Here is a 23,582-nt window from a genome sequence, read left to right on the forward strand (position 1 = left end):
GCAGCGGTGACCTGACCCAAGCAGCAGGGTGGACCACGGCAGGCCCCAGAGGGGGGGCTCTCTCCGGGGGGTTGTGTGCACTGGGCACACTGGGTGAGGCCCAGCACAGACATGAGTCTGGAGAGATGCAGAGAGCCTGCCAGAGACAGGCAAAGACTGCAGGACTGAGACCCTTGGGTTCAGGGGTATATGGGAACTCTCTGAACTCTCTGCAACTTTTCTGTAGATCTAAATCTATTCTAAAAGAAAATAGTTATTTTCAGGAAAGCATATACTGTATGAAGCATCCCTTTTTCCCTGACCACACAGTTCTCGAAGGTCTTGTGTATTGCTCTGCCTTTAAAGAAGGCCTTTAAACCCAAATAATTACCTGTCTCTTATCACAACTCACCACTTTATAGAAGGAAGTGGGGATGTCCTAGTGCGCAACTGGTTCCGTAGTATCTTAGGAACAAGTTCATCTGTATTCAGAGCTTCTATGCAACTGCCTGCCTTCTTTTCTTGGGATTTAGTCTACCCTCTCTGCTTCCTTCAGACACGCCCCCCCTGCTCCAAAACCCTTCTAACCCTTGAACATGGAATTCCAACCTCCCTCCCATGAAACCCTCCTACATTAATGACAGTGATGCTGCCTCCCTTGTTCTGGTCTAAATAACCAGACTCCTCCTTGCCAGTGACCTGTCCCAGAGTACCCCTTGTCCTAGACTTCCGCAATAAAACCTTGCTGATACCCATTGCGTCTTGATTTTTCTCGGTTCTCCATCATCCGTGCACTCTGAATGTGTACACCCTTCTCGATGGCCACCTCACAGTGTGACCCAGGGACCACCCACATCAGATTCATCGGGGATATGGTTTAACAATGCAGACCCTGAGGAAGCAGCACCCACACACATCGTTTTAAATAAGAAGCGCAACGAACAAACGTAAGGTAGATAGCTAGTGGGAAGCAGCCGCGTGGCACAGGGAGATCGGCTTGGTGCTTTGTGACCGCCTGGAGGGGTGGGATAGGGAGGGTGGGAGGGAGGGAGACGCAAGAGGGAAGAGAGATGGGAACATATGTATATGTATAACTGATTCACTTTGTCATAAAGCGGAAACGAACACACCATTGTAAAGCAATTATACCCCAATAAAGATGTTAAAAAAATATATATTCCTAAAAAAAAAAAAAAAGAAGAAGCACATAAACGGATAAGAACGTCCACAAGACCAGTAGTTTCCAAAATACATTCCGCGAAACTATCCCAAGGATCTGTGGCTAGGGGAGGTGTGGCCTTCCATTGATTTGAGCAGCCCTGTTCTATATTTTACATTTCTCCACAAAAGCCATTTGTACAAAGAGACTGCGTTGATGAACTCTTTGGAAACGGCCACCTTTGCTCCTGTGGGTCTAGGCCGGGTCTGTCCTCATCTGTGTGGTCTGCAGCGTACATGACACACATGGATGTTGACGCGGTAGAGCTGGAGGTGGAGGGTGAGGACCATCCCGAGTCACGGCTGTGGCAGGCCAGGTGCTTCCCTGAGCACAGCAAGGCTTGGCCCTGCTCTTCTATTCTCAAGACAGCCGGGAGCTCCAGGGCCTTCTGGGTCAGGAGCAGAAAGCCAAGGGCACTGGGGGGAGCTGCTTCCCTCCAGGGACAGCCTCAGGCTGTGAACCTCCTTCCGGCCAGAAGTTTCCAGAGATCAAGCCCCGTATACTCACAGGAGTGGAGTTTGAAGAGAAGTTTGACAGTGTAATCATAGAGGTGGCTGCAGTCCAAGATGACCTGGATCAGCGGGGCTAGGCGGCACTGCCCGGCTGTGGTCACTGACACGGAACGGGACATGTCCAGGGAGTTGAACACTAGGGGACAGAAAGGGGAGAGGCAGCAGAGCTAGGAAATTAGAGGCGACCTTCTCAGACGGGAGAAGGCAGGAGTCTAACACACGAGGACCTCTTCTGTGCAATCATGATCTCATGTGGTGCATCGAACCCTTTCAACACTCCTATGGGGTAGCTAAGAGTACCCCCATCATACAGGGGAGTAAGTGACTTGAAGGTGACCACAAAGCCAAGAAGCGGCTTTGCTGAGAGATGGTGAGTTAAAAGCCAGAGCCCCTGCAGCCAGCGACGGCTAGTCCAGGAGCCTGTGGCCCTGGCAGTCAAGATGCTCTGTGTGTCACAACGGGTGAAATGAACTTGCTCTACTCTGCGCACAGCCTGGCGGGAGGGATTTACGGGGGGAGCATCCCAAATGCCTCCTTCCGGTCTGACGAGCTTCATGCTTCCTCCCCCACCTCCCTCCCATATGGGCAGGAAGAACACATCCCCTTTTTTTTTTTTTTTTTTTTGTTGTCAACATGCAATTTTATTTTCTGAGGCAAGTCACTTAACCTCTTTAAATTTAAACATTCTTATAAATTGAAAGGTTGTCTAGTTGAACTCTACAGGTGTGCCAGTAACTCAGGACCCAAAGATAAATGAACCATATTTTGCCCTTATGTTATTCACAGACTAGGGAATGGCAGTGATATAAACTAACAGTTGCAGGACAGTGTGCAGTCTAAGCTAAAAAGTGTAACCAGAGTTGGGAGAACAAAGAGATATAATAATGTATAGAGAGTGACCTAAGTGCTTCCAAATTAAAAAAAAGATTGGTGATATTTTTGCCTCTAATGACACATCCCCTTTTAAGGTTTCTGATTTAATGGGGAGGTGGGCTCTTGTTCAAGGGAAGCCCTCCGTTTTATGGGGAATCAGTATTTCAGGATCGAAAGGGGCTTTTGACAGCCAATTCAGCCCTCTGTCTCAGGCATGAACTTGGTCTCACGGTGATCTTGACCCTGAGAAGCACCCAATCTGGTTGTGCAAGAGAAAACATGTGGGGAAACTATCAAACATTGATCAGAACACGAAGAAATAATTCAGCCTTGGCTTCCTGCTGGCTTGTCACAGGGTTCTTGGAACACCACAAGGGGGGAAATGCAGGAACCCTGGTGGACAATTGGAGGAGAGGCTACAAGGACCCAGGGCAAGGAGTCAGGAAGAGGACGAACCATCAGGATCAAGGCTGACGGAGGTCCTTGGGGGAGCCGGTCAACGGAAGCACTGTCCTCCACTCTCCCGGGCTCCAGAGAGCAAGCTGCTCCCACAGACCCCTCCACGTTAACCCCCTGCCCCTTGCCCCTCGCTCCTAAACCAAGCACCTAGATGCCTGGCCATGGACCCTGAGTGCACACCACTGGCCAGGGCTGATTTCCTCCCTGCAGAGGCTGCCCACCGCCTCCGGAGACCCTGCACGTGGCCGGCACCGACTTTCCCTGCAGTCCCTCAGCGAGTGGGACTGCCCCGGAGGAAAGCCCAGAGCCACTGTGTTCGGCCTTCCCTGGCTGTACTAGTCCCTGTTAACAGGCTTAGTCTGTCAAGTGAAAGAAAAAAAAAAACCAAAAAACCCAAACGGTTCTAATTAAAAGGCAGCTTTTCTTCTTGACACAAATTAAAAGCAGCTGTCACTGCGAGGCGGCCATCCCCAAATCTCCTGGCTTCCTTAGGCTCCACGCTGGCAAGGAACCCCAGGCCGCTCCATCTCACGGCCTGCCTGCCGCTTTCCAGGAATGCCCCTTGGCATCTAGTAACAGCTAGAGCTGTGTGACCGTGGGCAACTTACTCAACCTCTCTGTGCCTCCAGATGCTTTTCCGTAAGATGCAGATGGTTCTAATAGCACATACCTCTTAAGGGTCTTGTAAGGAGGTCTCGTAAGGATTAAATGAGAATGTCCTATAAAGTTCATGGCAACAGTGCAGTGGTCCTTCCCATTTGCTTTGAGATTGATTAAAATCACCTGGGGAAATTTGAAAACTACTAATGTCTGCCTGCAACTCCTCCATGCCCCCTTCTTTTTTAATTGGTCTGGGGTAGGGTTGGGGCATTAGTGGGGTTTCAAAAGCCCCCCAGGTGATTCTAATATGCAGCCAGGGTTGAAAACTATTTTCTAGCTCAGCGCTTCTCAAACTGTAGCATGCATCAGAATCCCCCCATAGGATCACTCCAGGAGAATTCTGTGATGATGGAAAGGCTCTGTACGTGTGTCCAATATGCTAGCCACGTGTGGCTGCTGAGTGCCTGCAAGGTGGTGAGTGCAACGGAGGCCCTGACTTTTGAATGTTACTTAATCGTAATTAATTTAAATAGTCACACGTGGCCAGTGGCAACGCTGTTAGACAGTGCAGACTTGGGGAGTTTGTTAAAACAGATGGCTGGGCCCCACCCGCAGAGATTCTAATTCAGAAGGTCTGGGGTGGGACCCGAGAGTGTGCATTTCTAACACGTTCTCAGGTGATGCCGATGCTGCTGGTCCAGGGACCACACTTTGAGAATCACTGCAAGGGCACCAAATAAATGTTAATTGTAATTGGCCCACGTTTCCCGCAGTTGAAAATGCAGGGCCTCCTTCCGAAGGTTCTGGTCCCAATCTTACAGGGTCACAGACTAGAACTCAGGAGCTGGACAGACTTCTTCTAATACCAGCTCTCTCGATTTCTGTGGCTCACAAGAGGTGACTGAGGATGGGGGGCAGGTGGGGAAACGTGTAGAGGATGCTCTTGATTCCGAATCACTGCTCTCTGGGGGATGAGAAAACCACCGCCACTTAACGATGGAAGAGTTTGTGAGAAGACTTGGGGGAGCTCTCTCTAGAAAACTCTAGCTAATTCTCCCCAGATAATTCCAGAGCATTCAGCTGGATGTCGACAGTATTTTTTAAAAATAAATTTATTTATTTATCTATTTATTTTTGGCTGAGTTGGGTCTTTGTTGCTGCGCGCAGGGCCTACTCTTCGTTGCGGTGCGTGGGCTTCTCATTGCAGTGGCTTCTCTTGTTGGAAGCACAGGCTCTAGAGCGCAGGCTCAGTAGTTGCGGCTCTCTGGCTCTAGAGCACAGGCTCAGTAGTTGTGGCGCATGGGCTTAGTTGCTCTGCGGCATGTGGGATCTTCTTGGACCAGGGCTCGAACCCGTGTCCCCTGCATTGGCAGGCAGATTCGTAACCACTGCACCACCAGGGAAGCCCGTTGACAACATTTTATGAACTCTGTCCACCTGTTGTTTCTTCACTGCTGTTCATGCAGAAAGCAAGCATTCTAAACTTGGTTGTTGAGCACTTGCTATATGCCAGGCATGGGGCTAGAACAGAGGTGAGCAGGCATGGTTCCTGATTTTTGAGGAGGAGCTCAGCATCTATTGCTAATAACCCAAGTGATCAATGCATACGGAAACAGAGCCAGGTATCACGGGATGCTGGGGCAGAAAGGGTGACTGCACAGGCCACCTGGGCAGAAATACACCCTGAGGGCCAGCCCAGCTGAGCAGCACACAAGCCTGGGCCAAAGGACCAGCCAGTGCTGGGGCCACAGTCTAGGGTCTGTCAGAGGCCGGAACTGTCTTTGGACTCTTGGAGGCCTGGGCTTAGCGGGGAGGCCAGCAGGGTGGGGATCGCAGTCTTTCCACTCACGTGAAAATGCCCTTGGGCTTCAGCCCCTCCTTTAACCAGGGCCAAGAGAACAGACACAGTGTGGGCAGCTCCATCTCCCTGGCCCTGAACTGCACAACTTGTATGGAGACGGGGGCTAGACCAGCTGGTCCAAGCAGGGAACCAGGCTGGGGGTTAGGTGAATGCCCAGGAAAGCCTGGGCCAGACGGGAGGGAGAGACTCACCAGTTTGGAAGAGGTTAAGTTCACACTCCAGGTAGTCGAACATTTCCACTGTCAGCTGGAAACTGGACCCAAGAGGAAAGAGAGCTTATACTCCACGGCCCAAGGCCAGTGCTCCACCTGTCCCGGCCCCCAAGCCCTGTACTGCCACCAATGTACACGTGCACACACAGACACAGACACACACACACACACACACACACCAGCTTCAATTCTTAGCCCCGACCTAAGTGGGTATTAAGGCCATTGGAAGATCAAGCAGGGCGAATTCAACAGTGAAAGCAGCAAAGGAAAAGGGCAGAGGGGCACAGAGAAGGGAGGCCTGGAGTGGGAGGCGCCCTGGAAGGGTTCTTGAGGAGGCGCCAGGAGTAAGTGGCCCCAAGGTCAAGTCACTCACGGGCTTTAGTCCCCACCCCAGCCACTGCCCTTGCCCTCAGGCCCTCTGTGACCCTAACCGGAAGTGACAGCATCTACCCAAGCTTTCTCTCTCATCAAGTCCAGAATGTGAGGACAGCCACTTACAAGTTGTTAACATCACTCTCTCCGGCCTCGTCCAGCTGCCGGTCACTCATCTGAAGGTTGCCTGGGAACCTAGGATTCTGGAAGGGAGGCAGAGGAAGTCAGAACAGGGCACCTCAAGAGCTCTCTATACAGACCAACTAAGCCGACATCAAGCAAGCCAGCCCCGCTGAGCTCGGGCTGCAGCAGGTGGATTCTGCTTGGTACAGGTGCCTGCATGCTCCCTGGGGAGGTGTGGCAGCGCTCACAGCCTCACACATGCACACACAGGTCCTGTGATTGGTTCACAGCAAAGAACACCCACCGCCCATCATCATAGGGGAAGGCTTCATCCCAACCCTGGGACCCGGGGGAGGGCCCCTCGCTCACAGCCTGTGCCATGGACATCTTCTCTGTGGTGCAATGACACCGAGCGTGTGCGAGCGGTCGGTCTTCAACTTGACACCCACACCATGCAGGCAGTGCAGCCTTTGCTTATTTCCAATCTGTTCTGAATACTATCCAGGCTTCCCACTGCCCTCTGGCCATCTCCTGAAGCGGCTATTGTGAGCTCAGGGCAGGCAAACCCATTCTCACATTAACTTTAGCAAAACATAATCAGTAAAATAAACTTGAAGGCTGGAGAATATTACATCAAGCACCCGCACAGTCAAGGGAAGCTATGTGGGCCCATCAGCTGTCGAGTATCTGTATCCTGCTCTCTTCCTCGGTGTGGTCTGTCTGGAGCGGGTGGAGCACAGGGCAGCGGGGCAGGTGGAGGGGAGCACAGAGAGACGGGTGGCCAGTCCACCAAGGGGGCTCTAAATGCCAGTGTGAGTTCTTCAGGCTCTGAAGAAAGAAATCCTCCACGCCGGCACCTCCCTCTCTGGCTGTAACACCTGGCGCTCTGCCTTGCAGCCCCTTCCTGCCCTCAGGCCCACCACCCCTGCTCATCTGCCTCAGAGACTCAGGCCTGTGCCTTTATCCTTCTGGTCACATTTACTTCCTCACTCAGTCTGGACATTATGATGACCTGGTCCCCTTCTCCATTTCCACCGCCAGCTCCCTAATTCTGGCCATTTTCCCTCCCACCTGGCATGCCATTCTTCCTTACCTCCTATGTGCCTCATACCCACCCTTCAAGGACCACCTCAAGACCCACTTCCTTCATTCTGCCCTTTAGGATGCCATATCCCTCCATCATTTCAAAACATCCCTGGCACTTTTCTGCAGGCACACATACCTGCCCGGCACTATTACACAGCTACTGCAAGTGTATAAGCTTCTCTCTCCGACAGATCTGTAAACGCCTAAAGAGTAGACCCTTTTTTCTTAATCTTATATGCCACTCGGCACACAGTTTTACATGCATTAAGTGTGTAAGAAATACCAGCTAGGGCTTCCCTGGTGGCGCAGGGGTTAAGAATCCACCTGCCAATGCAGGGGACACGGGTTCAAGCCCTGGTCCGGGAAGATCCCATGTGCCGCAGAGAAACTAAGCCCGCGCGCCATAACTACTGAGCCTGCGCTCTAAAGCCCACGAGCCACAACTACTGAAGCCCGCGCTCCTAGAGCCCGTGCTCCGCAACAGAAGAAGCCACCGCAATGAGAAGCCTGCGCGCTGCAACGAAGAGTAGGCCCTGCTCGCCACAATTAGAGAAAGCCTGCGTGCAGCAAAGAAGACCCAACGCGGCCAAAAATAAATACTAATAAATAAATTAAATATAAAAAAATCTTATATAAAAAAAAGAAATATCAGCTAAAGTCATATCTTGATTAGAAGGTCCTGTGTGGAAACTTACTATATAAATGGAAGGCATTGTTTCTATTAACAGTCAAGTCAGTGCTTCTGAAGTATTTTTATAAGGCCACCTGGTGGATCGGGTTCCTCTTTCTATTTGCAAAATGGGGAACAAAAGGTGCAGAAGACCTGGGCCAAAATCCCAGGCCCCTTGTCACATCCCAGGGGCCTGACTGCAGTTACTCTATAAAATGTTTCCTCTTACATAGCTGGGATATGGTGTGAACACTCCCTAAGAAGCCAGGCTGTCTCATTACCTGGAAAACCTGACAATTAAGCCCAGCCAGGTGTGAGGAGACAGGGCGGGGAGGTGGGGGAAGCAGGGGCGGGGGGAGTGCATGGCTGGCAGTGGCAGCAGGATTGTCGCAAAGACTCACTTTGGTGTGGTACTCCATCTTCGTTCTCAGCAGTTTGAGGTAGATGCTGCAAAGCTGCCCATACCCCTCACTCAGGTGGCCCTTTCAGGATGAGGAAAGAAAGCGGGGTGTCAACACGAAGGACATTGGTTTGAAGGATCTACAGCCAGGATTTCTTTTTGAAAGAATATATATTTTTTGTGAGTATGAAAATAACATACATCCACTGTTGAAAATTTGGAAAACAAAAAAGTACACATGCAAACAAATCAGCCTTAACCTAACCACCAGATAGAATCATATATACACTATTGATACTATGTATAAAACAGATAACTAATGAGAACCTACTATATAGCACAGGGAACTCCACTCAGTGCTCTGTGGTGACCTAAGTGGGAAAGAAATCCAAAAAAGAGGGGATGCATGTATACATATTGCTGATTCACTTTACTGTACAGTAGAAACTAACACAATACTGTAAAGCAACTACACTCCAACAAAAATTAAAAAAAAGAACTACAATGAGATACCACCTCACATCTATTAGGAAAGCTAATATCAAAAAAAAAAAAAAGTGCTGGGGAGGATGTGGAGAAATTGGTACCCTTTGACACTGTTAGTGGGGATGTAAAATGGTACAGCAACTGTGGAAAACAGTATGGCAGCTCCTCAAAAAACTACAAATAGAATTACCATGTGATCCTGAAATTCCATCTCTCAGTATATACTCAAATGAATTGAAAGAAGGATCTTGAAAATATTTGCACACCCATGTGCATAGAAGCATTATTTACAAGAGCTAAAACATGGAGGCAACCAAAGTGTCCATCGACAGATGAATGAATAAACAGAATGTGATATACTCATACAACGGAATATTATTCAGTCTTAAAAAGGAAATTCTGACACGTACTACAACATGAATGAATCTTGAGTACATTATGTTAAGTGAAATAATCCAGTCACAAAAGGACAAATCGTGTATGATTCCATTTATATGAGGTACTTAGATGAGTAAAAAATCTTGAGACAGAAAGTAAAACGGTGGTTTCTAGGGGCTGGAGGTGGGGAGGGGAATGGGGAGTTACTGTTTAATGGATATAGATTTCCAGTTTTACAAGATGAAAAATTTCAGAGATGGAAGGTGCGATGATTATACAACAATATGAACGTACTTAATACCACTCAACTGTACACTTAAGAAATGGTTAATGTAGTAAATGTCATGTTATGTGTATTTTACCACAATAAAAATTTGGAAAAATTTTAATAAAATGTTGATATACATTGAAAAACGAAATTAGAAAGAACATTTGGAAAATGTAAAAAAGTACATATGCAAACAAATCACCCTTAACCTAACCACCAGATACAATCATGGCTAACATTTTGGGGTTCACAATGTTATTTTTTCAATTTAAACAGAGTTAATTTTTTAGGGGAGTTTTAGGGTCACAGCGAAATGGAACAGAAAGTACAGATTCCCCATGTCCCCCCTGTCCCCACACATACACAGCCTCTTCCACTGTTAACATCCCTCACCAGAGTGGGACATTTGTTATAATTGGTGAACCTGATGCATTGTTATCATCCAAAGTAAAGTTTACATTAGGGTTCACTCTTGGTGCTGTACATCCTATGGGTTTTGACAAATGTATAATGACAGGGATTTACCATTATCGTATCATACAGAGTAGTTTCACTGCCCTAGAAATCCTCTGTGCTCCACCTTTATTTTAAAAGATAAAATGGGATCAATATGGTTTTTTTCACTTAATATACTGCAATTTTTTCCATCTTATTAAATTTTCTTCTGTATCGTTATTTTTCGTGACTACCCAGTACATTATAAGTCTGTACTGTAATTTACCAGACCAGCTCCCTACTGTTGTGTGTTTTAATTGTAGACAAGTTTTTCTATGTAAACTATGTTTCGATGAACATTCTTACAGTATCATCTTGTGTACAAACATCCTTTGGGTAAATTCTGGACGATGTTTCTCATTTAAGAACCTTAAGTCTCCCATCCTTAGTAATCACAGTCTGACTATGGGCTATCTCCTTCCTTTTGTCTCTCTATCTAAACACAGGAGAACAAACACCTCCTCCAGATGGATTTCAACAGACTAAGAGCATCTATGGTATTATACCTGGGATGGGGGTTTGAAATGGGACTAAACCCAGCTGGTAAGGAAGAAGCCTTCCCATGGAGTCTGCCCATGCAGTCATGTCCTAGGTGCCTGGGCAGAAGCTAGGCTTAGCAGAGTGATGCTGGCAACTCCCCATCATATACAAAAGAAAAGGGAAATGGGGCACAAAGAACCTTAAACTGAATAACTGTGGCTCCCACGTGAGTCTTGACTTCTACATTTTCTTCTAAGTGCATTTACTTCCTCTAGCGTAGAGGAATCCTTTGAAAGGTGCCTCAAGGGGCACCAAAGAGAGGTGAGTAATCAAAGGAGTTTAAAAACATCAATGCCATAGATGACAGTATTTCATAATGTATTAATTTTCTATGAAAATTCATATTTTATGATCTACTTGTTCATAGAAAAATCAGAAAGTAGTGAGAAGTAGAAAAAGCAAAAATATGCTCATCATCAAAGACAACTATACTTCATGTGAAAATGTATGAGGATCAAGAAGGTGGGGACCTCCCTGGTGGTGCAGTGGTTAAGAGTTCGCCTACTAATGCAGGGTACGTGGGTTAGATCCCTGCTCAGGGAACTAGATCCCACATGCATGCTGCAACTAGGAGTTCCCATGCCACAACTAAGGAGCCCGCTGGCTGCAACTAAGGAGCCCATCAGCCACAGCTAAGACCTGGCACAACCAAAAATAAATAAATAAAATGAATAAAAAATTTTTAAATGGATTATATTTTAAAAAAAGTAAAAGGTGAATGGATCAAAGACTTAAATGTAAAATGCAAAACTATAAAACTCCTAGAAGATCACAAAGGAGAAAACCTGGATGACCTTGGGTATGGTGATAACTCTAGATACAACACCAAAGGCACAATCCATGAAAGAAATAATTGATAAGCTGGGCTTCATTAAAATTAAAAACTTCTACTCTAGGACTTCCCTCGTGGCGCAGTGGTTAAGAATCCGCCTGCCAGTGCAGGGGACATGGGTTCGAGCCCTGGTCCAGGAAGATCCCACATGTTGCAGAGCAACTAAGCCCATGAGCCACAACTACTGAGCCCACACACTGCAACTACTGAAGGCTGCATGCTCTAGCGCCCGTGCTCCGCAACAAGAGAAGCCACAGCAGTGAGTAGCCCGCGCAACACAGAGTAGTCCCCACTTGCCGCAACTGGAGAAAGCCCGTGTGCAGCAACTAAGACCCAACATAGCAAAAACAAACAAACAAACAAAAACTTCTACTCTGCAAAAGACATTGTCAAGAGAATGAGAAGATAAGCCACAGACTGGGAGAAAATATTTGCAAAAGACATATCTGATAAAGGACAGTTATCTAAAACATATGAATATACTCCTAAAACTCAACAATAAGAAAACAAACAATCCAGCTAAAAAATGGGCCTAAGACCTTAACAGAAACCTTATGAAAGAAGATGTTTAGATGGTCAATAAGCATATGAAAAGATGCTCCACAGCCTATGTCAACAGGGAAATGCAAATTAAAACAATGAAATACCACTACATACCTATTAGAATGGCCGAAATCCAGAACACTGACAACACCAAATACTGATGAGGATGCAGAGCAACAGGAACTCTCATTCACTGCTGGCGGGAATGCAAAGTGATACGGCCACTTTGGAAAATAGTTTGGTAGTTTCTTACAAAACTAAACATACTATTACCATATGATTCAGCTATGGAGCTCCCTGGTTTTCACCCAAAGGAGTTGAAAACTTAAGTCCACACAAAAACCTGCACATGGATGTTTGTAGCAGCTTTACTCATAATTACCAAAATTTGGAAGCAACCAGGATGACCTCCAGTAGGTGAATGGATACATAAACTGTGATGCATCCAAACAGTGGAATATTACTGAGCAGTAAAAAGAAATGAGCTATCAAGCCATGAAAAGACATGGAGGAAACTTAATTGAATATTACTACGTTGAAAGAAGCCAGTCTGAAAAGACTACATACTATATGATTCCAACTATATGACATCTGGAAAAGGTAAAACTATGGAGACTATAATAAAAAGATCAGTGGTTGCCAAGAGTTGGGGGGGTGGGGGTGGGGAGTGAGTAGGGGTGGGGTGGGATGAACAGGTAGAGCAAAGAGGATTTTTAAGTCGGTGAAAATATTCTGTATGATGGATACATTTGTCCAAACCCACAGAATGTACACCACCACAAGTGAACTGTAATATAAACTATGGACTTTGGTGATTGTGATGGATGTGTCAGTAGGTTCATCCATTAGGCAAGGCTATGCATGTTTGGGGGCAGGGCAGGTATGTGGAAACTCTGTACTTTCCACTCAATTGTTCAGTGAACCTAAAACTGCTCTTAAAAAAAATAAGATCTTAATTAAAAAAAAAAAGTAAAAGTTTCTAACTTCAGAAACTCTTAGTCAAATGGAAGAGACAGACTACATAGGAAAAAAGACCTAAAAGAATTCTATTTTGGATAACAAGGTAGGCAGGCTAGGTAACTGGGTTGACTTTCCCACTGAAAACTACTAACAATATTGAGTGGAATATTAAAAATGCTTTGAAGGCATTAATGAACTTGCAAGAGAGTAAGAAATCCTCAGGCCAGGAACTGAGTAATTCAGATATTCAGAGAGCAAATGACTTGATGGGTTCAGGGAATGGTGGGGAGGGGGCACTTTGCCACACCAAGTAAACCTGAGTTTTGGTTTTCTGGGCCTTAAGGCCCAGGTGGTGAACAGGAGGCAGGGCTCTCACCTGCCCAACTTGAGGAGTCTAGTGCAAGAGCCAAAAGACTTCCTCCTCCATGCAGGGGAATTAAGGGTAAATTGGAAATAACACACATGTACTCCTGCACTGAAGGAGTCCCCCCTGAGGACTGCAAAGAAAATCTACTGCCTTAAACCACTGTTGTGATCAGAGGGCGGAAAAAACTACTGCTGAGAATTGGACCCGTGAGCCAGTCCTCAAGGGGATCTGCTCAGAATTCACATAACTTTTAAGCTGAGAATTTAATTTAGAGTGATCTTAATGGATGCAAGTGCCAATTCCCTCTGGAGGAAGCGGCCTTTGTTAGAATTCAAAGAATTCCCACCAAAAAATCTCCAGGAAAATGAGCAGCTCACAGTAGAAAAGTAACTAAATACAAAAAGAAACTACATAGCAGGAGCAAAATTCATCAAAACAACAGATGGCAGAAACAGACCTCGAAGGGCTTTAGATACTAGAATTATAAAAAGTGATATATAAAACCACTATATTTAACAAGCCTAAAAAAAATTAGAGACTGTTTTAAAATATATGCAGGGCACAATAAATTATAAAGAATGCCAAGCAGATTAGAAAAAACCAAACCAAACCAAACCTAAAATTCCAAGAAATGAGAATGATACTAAAATTGAAAACCTTATGGAGAGGTTTAGCAACAGATTAGACCCAGCTGAAGAGGGAATAAGTGAACTGAAAGCTAGATTTACTGAAATTATCCAGAATGCAGTATAGAGACAAACAAACAGGTAGAAAAAAATCAAATAGTGGTTTAAATACATGGGGAATAGAGTGAGAAAGTCTAAAATACTGCTAACCAAAGTCTCAGAGGAAAACAAAGAATGAAGCAAATCAATATTTAGAAACAATGAGAATTTTTTTGTAACTGATATAATATAATAACCTACAGATTTAAAAAGTCCAAAGAACCTAGAATAAATTCACACCTAGATAAATACTAAGAACTTAAAAACAGAGAAACAAACACAGATTAGCTTCAAAGAAGCAATGGTAAGTCTGACAGCAGACTTCATAAAAATGATGGAAGCCAGAAGCCGGTGGAAGGACATCTTGACTAATATCTTCCATGTGCTGAAAGAAAAGAACTATTATCCCAGAATTCTAAAGTCAGAGAAAATATCTTCCATGAATGAGGATGAAATAAAGACATTCTCCATCAGGTAAAAGTGGTTGTTTGCCACCAGCAGACTCTCACTAAAGGAAGTTCTAAAGGAAATAACTCAGGCAGAAAGAAAGAGATCCCAAATGGATGGCCTGAGATGTAAGAGGAAATGAAGAGTGCAGAATAAGACAATTAAAATAAAATGTCTTCTAGGGTCTAAAAGCAACAAAAATTAAAATGCATGACAACAACATACAAGGGAGTGAATGGGGTTAAAATATTCTAAGGTCTTTGTGCTATACTGGAAACAGATATGATATCTAGACATTGATATGAATTTTAGATGCTGATAACGTAAGCATGCACTTTGTAATTATTAGATAACATTATCAAAAAATTAAAAAAAACCAAAACCTCTGCTTTTATATTTTATCTTCCCACTAGTAATGAGGGGGAAACTGAATGAGAAAGAAAATACCCAATCAATCCAAAAGAAGGCAAAAATGAGATGAATAGAAACAGAACAGATGGGACAAATAGCATAAAATAAGATGGGAGATATAAATCTAAACATGTTATGAATTATAATAAATGTAAACAGAGTAAGTGTCCAGTTGACAGACAAAGACTGCCATCTTGAATTTTAAAAAAAAATCCAACTAAATGCTATTGACAAGTATATTTCTAAGACAAAAGAATATAGAAAAGTCAATCAGTCAATCACTGTGCTGTACATCTGAAACTAATATAGTATTATAAATCAACTATACTTCAATTTTAAACAAAAACTGACCATGAGCTAGCTCACACAGCAAGTCTCAAAAATACTTCGAAAATCAGTATCATATTGATTCTCTGGCCACAGTGCAATAAATATATATGTAAAAAATATTAAAAAGAATATAGAAAAGTCAAAAGTAAAAGGATGAAAAAAGATATACCAGATAAATTCTAGCAAAAAAAGGAAAAAGACCTAAGCTTTCCATGTTACAGAAATGTAATAGAAAGCTCTCTAGCATACAGTTGGAAGTTTGGGGGACAAACCTCTGCTTTGTTTAGGTTAACTAGTCTTGTGACATAGGCAAAGCTGCTTCCCTCTCTGGGCCTGTATTTCTCATCTATAATGGGTAGATTGGACAACATAATTGCTAACATTTTGTGAGTGCAGACAGACACAGGTAAGAATTTGAAGGAAAGGGCTAACATAGTAGTTCTTAACCAGTGGGGCAAAATGACACATCAGAATCACCTGGGGAGATTCTTCAAAAGGAAAATTACCTCCTGTCCATACCCATACTCCTTGAATCTAGAGGGATTCCGGTATGTGTACAAAACCACTCTTTTCAATGTATTCTGATATTGCCACCTACCTCCTCCCTCTTCCTAAGGCACTGAGAATCCCTAGATAGGAAAGAAAAACCACTGGCATTAAGGACTGGGAATGCCAGTTCTCAATGTACTGTGACCCCAATGGGACCACTAGAAGGAAAGAAGTAGGACCTGTGACAGTGTCACTGCCGAAGGATCCCAATGCCCAGAGAGCATTATGACATGAACTTCCATCGGCAGGAGAAGCTCCCAAGCCCTAGAACTTCCCTACAGCTTCCAGGGACCCCAGGTAAGACTGTGGATATCATGGTTCCATTTGGGGGCATCTCTGACTCCCTCCCTGATGTTCATGAGAGAAATGCTAAACAAGCTGAAAGAGATGAATTTGCTCCATTCCACAGTCCTTGTTCTGTGGCCTCTGGGAAACGAGAAGGTGGCACAGGTGGCCCCTGGGTGCGTGTTCAAACTCACCCACATCCTGCTCATGTCACTCAATTCGTTTTTGTATCTCAGAGAGTCCTTCAGGACCTGGAGAGAGAAGGAGAGGAGACAGAGGATGGTGAAACATGGGTCTGGGGTGGAGGAGAGAGGGTGATGGGAGAGAGATGAAGCCATCTATGAAATTGGTACCCAAGAGGCCAGGAGATGGGGGCAGCTGCCATCCCCTGTGCAAGAGTGGACAGTGGCTCTTGTGATTCAGGCAACTGCACTTTCCCCACATGGGTCCCTGGATCCCTGCCCATTCCCTGCAGCCCCAGGAACTCACGTTTGGGTGTCCATCCCGGAGGAGTTTGTGGAACACGTGGCAGAACTTCCAGCAGAGCACAGCGTTGCTGGAGAGGGGCAGCCGGTTGACAACAGACCAAAAGGTCTGCGCCCCCTTTTCATGGTGGGTGCCCAGTATGCACGGTGAGGGAAGGTCATGGAAAACAAAGGCAACCAACCCTGGGATGAAGCCTCTAAAGGCCACTGCGGGGGCTGTGTGTTGTTCATGGAGCCTGGCACTACCCATCAGAGGACACCGCTTATAATGAAGGCATCACAGATCTGTACAAGTATCCTGGCGGTTTTTTGGCAGATGGCAAAAAAGTGCTTCCTTCTAATAAAATCCATTTTATTAGATGATTTCCAAAGAGACAGCCATGTCTTTTGGGAGGGGTGTCTTTTCCTAACTTGCACAAGTGCATTCTGGGCCAGCAGTGGCTCTGGTTGGCCTTTAGTGGGAAGATGCTTCGGTTGGAATTAGGGCTTTGCTGTGGGAAGACAGACTCTGCCCTTCCTCTAGGTTTGCCGAGTTTGTGGTAGGGTCTTTGTGGCGAGGTGGGTGGAGGGTGTGGTGTGTATGTATAATTACACTAACATTTTAACAACACAATACAGCCTCTCAAAATTCTTTCTTATGCACTATTCCAAAGCAAGAGTGTGCTTCAGCTCTTCAAGTGCCCTGGCCCCTGCTGGGGACCCTACCCCCTGGCTACTGACACCCTTGGCTTCTCTTCCAGGTAGCGTCTATCTCCTCTCCCATTAGGCATTGTGCTCTTACCCTGAAAGAGGCAGTCTTTGTTTAAAATGTATTTTCCCTAAATTTAAAAATGACGCTTTTGGGACTTCCCTGGTGGCGCAGTGGTTAAGAATCCGCCTGCCAATGCAGGGGACACAGGTTTGAGCCCTGGCCGGGAAGATCCCACGTGCCGTGGAGCAACTAAGCCCGTGTGCCACAACTACTGAGCCTGCGCTCTAGAGCCCGTGAGCCACAACTACTGAACCCGTGTGCCACAACCACTGAAGCCTGCACGCCTAGAGCCCGTGCTCAGCAACAAGAGAAGCCACCACAGTGTGAAGCCTGTGCACCGCAAAGAAGAGTAGCCCCTGCTCACCACAACTAGAGAAAGCCCACACGCAGCAACGAAGACCCAACACAGCCATAAATAAGTAAATAAATAAATAAGTAAATAAAATAACGCTTTCACTCCACCTCTTCTAAAAACCTTCCTGGCCTCGTTCAGGGGTGCCTTCATTTCCCAACACCTTGAATTCCCTGTATGCGGACTCCTGGGGCCACTTCCTTCTGAGATCCAATTCCAAACACACCCGCCACGTGGAGTGCCTGCCACGCTTCGCGTGTAATAAATGTCCTTCTGGCCTCGAGTGACTTTAACAGAGCTCCAGGCCTCCGTAATTAGGGAGCCCCCCCCCCACACTGTTTTTTTAACTTGGAAGACATTTACATTTATTTTTACTTTCCCACATCACCAATCATGGATGAGTGGCTTGTATCTCCATCAGGAAAACACAGCACTATCGAGTTACTATTAATATTATATCCAATAGAGAACTCAATCTTTGGTCACAGCGTTAAGAGCTCCTGGATTTAGTCCCATCAGCCCTCTATGAAATGACCTAAGGGAGCCCTTTCTGAGGCAAGTAGAGGATTTCCACATTTCTTTTGTAATGGACGCTTACACAGGCCTCACACACCCGGTAACTGGGCACCATTAACCCCAAGTATGGCAATGTCCTCAGAACTTTCGGCTTTTTAATCCAGGCGCAGGTAAGAAGCACTGCACCATTTAGAAAAGACTTGCCTCAGGTTAGAAACTATGAGACTCACCCGAAAGACATGTTGTTTTGCTTCTGAGCTGGAAAGTGCGGTAAAGTTCCCTCCCTGGACTGAAATTTGCATTTTGAGAGGGGCTGCCTTGAAAACGGACTTTTGGGTCTAGAAGCTGAAATCAGCTTTTGGTCTTAGAGTGATTCTGAAATAACTTATGGTTTCACCTCAAGCACAGCCCCCTGGGACTAGAAGGAAGCCAAGAGGAGAGACGGACAGCCCCCTACCCTCCACTGAGATGATTTCTCACAGTAGGTTGCGGCTCCTTTACCGGAGAGCAATCTCCCGAAACAGAAGCCAGGGACGTGTGGAGCTGGCCGGGCACCCCGGCTTGGGAAGAGGCAAGCAGACCTTTCTGTCTTTCTTTAATTTTCTCAGCATTTTAACGCACCCAATTCGTGTCAGGCACTTGGGGATATAAAGAAAGTAAGACTTCAGTCCTCAGCCTTCCAGGAGTGGATACCACAGTCGGGGGTGTCAACCTGTTCACCAGTCAGGCACTAGGGATAAATGGCTATCTGAAAAGCATTTCTAAATGAAGCCAGGTTTCCAAATGCTCGTTCAGTGGGTAATGAGGGTAGCTGATGTTCTTTAAAAGTACTGATAAAGAATAAATGTTTTGTGAGATCTTCAGGCTTTAAAACCCTACTGTATGGAGCGGATCTTTTCAACATTTATCCACCCCTTAGAAATTGTGAGGCAGAGAGACTCCCAGAATGTCAGAGCTGGAATGTTAGGCCTTTGAAAGCTTCTTTAGCCAACACTTTCATTTGACAGACAAGGGAATTAAGGCTCACAGAGGCCCCACGGGGCCCACTCGAGGTCCCAGAGAAAGTCAGAGAGCCCCAGAGATGAGATTTCAGAATCTCCCTCTAGGTCTGTTCCATCGCCCCAGGGAGCCTCCCTGGCAAGGTGTGACCTGGCCCGGCCACTACAGGCCTGGCCCTCTCTGTGCTCACACCCATCCAGAGGAGCACACTGTCCTGTGACAACTGTCTCTCTCTTACTTCGTATCTTGCACCAGACTGACTGATCAGTATTCTTAGCAGAGAAGGGTCAAGACTGGGTCACTCCCTGTGAAAATCAATTGGGCCACCAATAATGAGGGCGTTTCTTGGTTTGGTTTTCTTGACTCAGTAAAGCATCAAGGGCATAAAAAGGCAAGGTCTGGCTAGGCTCACGGTTGGGCCAGGCTTCTGGGGTACCCGGTAGAGGTTCTATAGCCCCATCTTGCAGCAAAGCCCTAATTCCAACCAAAGCATATTCTGCTAAAGACAAGCTGCTTTCCTTCCAGTGAAGAGCAGTACATGCTCTCAGCAACATTTCCTGAGGGCCTGACCTGTCCTGGGCATCGCACTGGCAGTGCCGGGCTTCCATGGCCTTCTAACCTGGAGGGTCTCCTCCACGGAGGGGCGGGGGTGGGATGACTTCAAGAGAGGTTGTTCCAACCCAACTGGCTGTGGTGCAGCCACCATGCTGAGCCCCGGCAAGAAGGAATTTCCCATCGCAGACAGAAGCCCAGCCTCCCTTGCCCTGTGCTTGGCCCCAGCACACACAGAGACCAAGCCTTGGCCCACTGGCAGCCTCTCCTCCAGGATTCGGGGATTAGCCCTCGAGCACCTGGACTTGACCTCAAGGGCAGGTCCCGAGGAATCCATCGGCCAGGTGGCCTGCACTTCCCTCCAAAGCCACAGACCCATGATGGTGGTTGCCCAGGACCTCCACCAACTTGGCGTGGGGGACTTGGCGAAAATCTTCAAATCACCAGTTCCCTAGTCGACCCTGACCTTCTCATCTTCTTCCCTCTGGTTTGGGGTGAACCCGTTCACACAAGCGGCTCTGATTTCCATGGTAGAGCCCTTGTGTCGGCTTAAGGCCAACCGCTGCCGCCAAGGCCTCTGTTTTGCTTTCATGTTCAGAGAAGGGCATTTGAGCATGTCTCCAAGGGGGTGGTCAGTGTGGCAAGGTGCAGGGCCAGAGCGCTTTGATGGTACAGGTGAAAACCCCTCTGGTGCCCCGAGGAAATCTCTCAAAGGAGAGTAAATTCAAAGGACTCGGTAGTTCTGAAAAGCTAAGTCCCAGGAGAGAGGCGAGACTGGGCCAGATGGCCGCTTTGGTCCCTTCCACCTCTACAGGCTGTGGGCTCTGAGGCCAGCTGTTGCCAACCCACACTGTTCAGACCCTGCTGGGGTCTGGCCGGTGGGGGGCAGTTCTCCTTCCTGAAGCTGAGCAAGGATGCCTCACCCCAACCTCATTCGCCTCCCCCCCATCTGACCCCCCTTGGGGTCGGTCCTCCAAGCAACATCTAAAAGGATATTTCTGGCGTGTTTTTCCTTTACAGCCACTTCCTGCGTATTAATGGCCTTATTGATGCTGACAGTCTGAAAAACAAGAGGGAGGGGGGAGGGGAAGGAGGATGAGATGAATAAGCTTCTGACAGTGGCTGGGACCCTCCCAGATGCCCCGCCCCTTCTCCTCCCTCCGCAGACCCCTCTGCTCCACTGTTCCCTTGCAGGGCCCCCCTGCGGGGGGCAGAGGTGGGCAGCACTCCCAGGCCAGCTGGCCCGGGCTGTCCTAAGGCAGCGGGCTTTGCTGCCTGGCATTGGCTGTGCCCAGCTGCTGCGCCCGCATGCCACTCATTCACTTGGCCCAACATGGCAATTAAAGCCTGCACAAAGGGATGCCTTTCATCCTCCAGGGAAACATTATTTCTCCGGGAGCAGGAGGAAGAGGCGCTGAGATCAGGGAGGGGCTGTGGCTCAAAGACCGTCCAGCTACCCCCTCTCTCACAGCTAGAACCTTCCATGGAGCCTACCCTAGCTGGCCCGGGTTGACAGTGGTCACTCTCCTCTCTTGTTTCCCTGCTCTTGGGCACCTTCCAGCTCCTAACCAAATTCCCTTTTATTTTCTTACTTCTATCATAGGGCAGGCCGAATATTCACTCCTTTCTGGTCGTTTTAAAAATCGTAACTCTCTTCTGAAGTAAGCAAAGCACGTTATACCTGTAAATATAATTTACACACACACATACATGGGATCGTATCGTGTAGGCTGTTTTTTGAAATACAGCCTTTTTCTGTTTTGCTTTGCTTCCTTCCACAGACATCACTCTACCCCCAACCCATGTTAGCAACCCGTTATGCATCCTGCACGCGTGCACGCACGCACGCACACACACACACCCCTACATTCCGAAGGGCTTATTTTTGTCACTGTTCTATAAAACTGGGACTGTCATGCACAGACTTTTTCACATCTTGCTCTTCTCCCTTGAAAATATCCCATGAAACATTCTCCAAGTGAACTGGTAAAACGCTAGCTCATTCTTTAAAAAGATAACATAATATTCCATGGCGGGGGTGGATGTCATTTATAGCATCCCGTATTGGGAGGCAATTTATTTCCAGTAAACTATTTTAGTAAACATTCTTATACATATATCCTTATTAATTGAGGCTTTCGTTTCCAAGGGATAGAGTACTAGGAGTGAGATTACTGGGTCCACTTTTTTTGTTTTTTAAACTTTTCATTATGGAAAAGTCCAAGCACACACAAATATGATGATTAGTCTAATAAGCCCTCATATAGTCAGTCCCCAGCACCAATTATTATGAACTCGCATCCAAACGTGCACCCTTATGGGTGAGGGGTCACAAACATTTTCTGTAGAGCCAGTTAGTAAATATTTTAGGCTTTGCAAGTCACATGCTCTCCATCACAACTATTCAGCTCTGCTGCTGGAGGGAAAAAGCCACCTCAGCGATACTAAATGAATACGGAACTGAATGACTGTGGCTGAATTCCAATAAAACTTTATTTACAAAACCAGGAGGTGGTCTGGATTTGGCCTGCACCTCTAGTGCGTGGACCCTTGCTTTATACCATTGGTCACTGATTCCCTTGCTCCCTGGATTATCTGAAGCAAATTCTAGGCGTTATACCATTTTACCAGTAAATATTTCAGTAAGAACTTCTAAGAAAAAATAAAAAAGACTCTTTAAAATTTAACCATGATACTGTGATCACACCTAAAATTTTAAGGATAATTTCTTAATGTCATCAAATGGTTAGTGTTCACATTTCTCTCTTGTGTTAAAAAAACAAACAAACAAACAACTTTCTTGCAACTGTTCTAATCAGGATCTAAACAAGGCTGCCATCACGCTTTGTAAACAGGCTCTAACAATCACATTTCCACTGGCGATGTTCAAAAGTATCCCCTCCAACAGGGGTTATCACTTCTTTTCATTTTTGCCGGTCTTACGGGTGTAGCGACATTGCATTATGAACTTGTAATTTCCTGACTGCTAGTAAGTTTTGAGTATTTTCTTGTATGTTCCCATGGTTGTTGATTGCCTTACCTAGTGAAGTATGTTCATCTTATCTTTTATAGCTTCTATGTTTACTTACAGTTTCTCCTGCCCCATGTTTATACTGGTAGACGCTTACATTTTCCTCTAAGTGTTTTATTGTTTGTATTTTATTGTGTTTGAATCTTCATCTGGAAAAAATACATACTTATGTATATGTCATATATGTATATGTACATGTATATGTGTATGAATATATTTGGTACAAAATAGGTTTTATACCAAGATATGGTCTTTTATATCTGGTTTACATAACTTTTGGGTGTGTTCTTTAAGTCCACTATCGCACGTATTTTTTTTTCCTCTACCAGAATCAACTCTTTTTTTTTAATTGAGATGTAGTTAATTTACAATGTTGTGTTAGTTTCAAGTGTACAGCAAAGTGATTCAATTATACATATATATATATATTCCTTTTCAGATTCTTTTCCCATGTAGGTTATTATAAGATATTGAGTATAGTTCCCTATGCTCTACAGTAGATTCTTGTTGTTTACCTATTTTATATTGGGTTCGCCAAAAAATTCATTCGGTTTTAAGTACAAATAAAAGATGTTTTTCATTTTCACGAAGAGCTTTATTGAACAACGTATTCACTAACCGAACGAACTTTTTGGCCAACCCAATACATAGTAGTGTGTATACGTTAATCCCAAACTCCTAATTTATCTACCTCCCTCCCCCATCCCTTTTGGTAACCATAAATTTGTTTTCTATGTCTGTCAGCCAGACTCAACTTCTTTAATAGCATAAGCTATTAAAGAAGACACGTTCAAGTTCAAATCCCCCAGCGCCTGTGAATGTGATCTCATTTGGAAACAGGGTCTTTGCAGATGTAATTAGTTAAGATGATGTCATACTGGATTAGGGTGAGTCCTAAATCCAGTATGACTGGT

The 23,582-nt window shown here is 45.8% G+C and overlaps 1 protein-coding gene and 1 non-coding gene across 2 annotated transcripts in view; both read right to left on the reverse strand.

Moving 5' to 3' along the window:
- HIP1 (huntingtin interacting protein 1) overlaps positions 1 to 23,582 on the reverse strand; it is a 154,074-nt gene that overhangs the window by 31,593 nt on the left and 98,899 nt on the right. Inside the window, exons 2-8 of the mRNA XM_004268806.4 lie at positions 20,634 to 20,697; positions 16,472 to 16,614; positions 16,177 to 16,233; positions 8,368 to 8,448; positions 6,214 to 6,290; positions 5,695 to 5,756; positions 1,706 to 1,846 (exon numbers count right to left, since the gene is read on the reverse strand). Of these exons, the coding sequence (XP_004268854.1) occupies positions 1,706 to 1,846; positions 5,695 to 5,756; positions 6,214 to 6,290; positions 8,368 to 8,448; positions 16,177 to 16,233; positions 16,472 to 16,614; positions 20,634 to 20,697 (625 nt within the window). The remainder of the gene's footprint in view (positions 1 to 1,705; positions 1,847 to 5,694; positions 5,757 to 6,213; positions 6,291 to 8,367; positions 8,449 to 16,176; positions 16,234 to 16,471; positions 16,615 to 20,633; positions 20,698 to 23,582) is intronic.
- Positions 17,975 to 18,107, reverse strand: LOC117201025 (small nucleolar RNA SNORA25). The gene has a single exon (XR_004482921.1). It is a non-coding gene; the product is annotated as a small nucleolar RNA SNORA25 (small nucleolar RNA).

The sequence above is a fragment of the Orcinus orca genome, chromosome 16 (genome assembly GCF_937001465.1).
Source record: "Orcinus orca chromosome 16, mOrcOrc1.1, whole genome shotgun sequence".
In the NCBI taxonomy this organism is placed as follows: Eukaryota; Metazoa; Chordata; class Mammalia; order Artiodactyla; family Delphinidae; genus Orcinus; species Orcinus orca.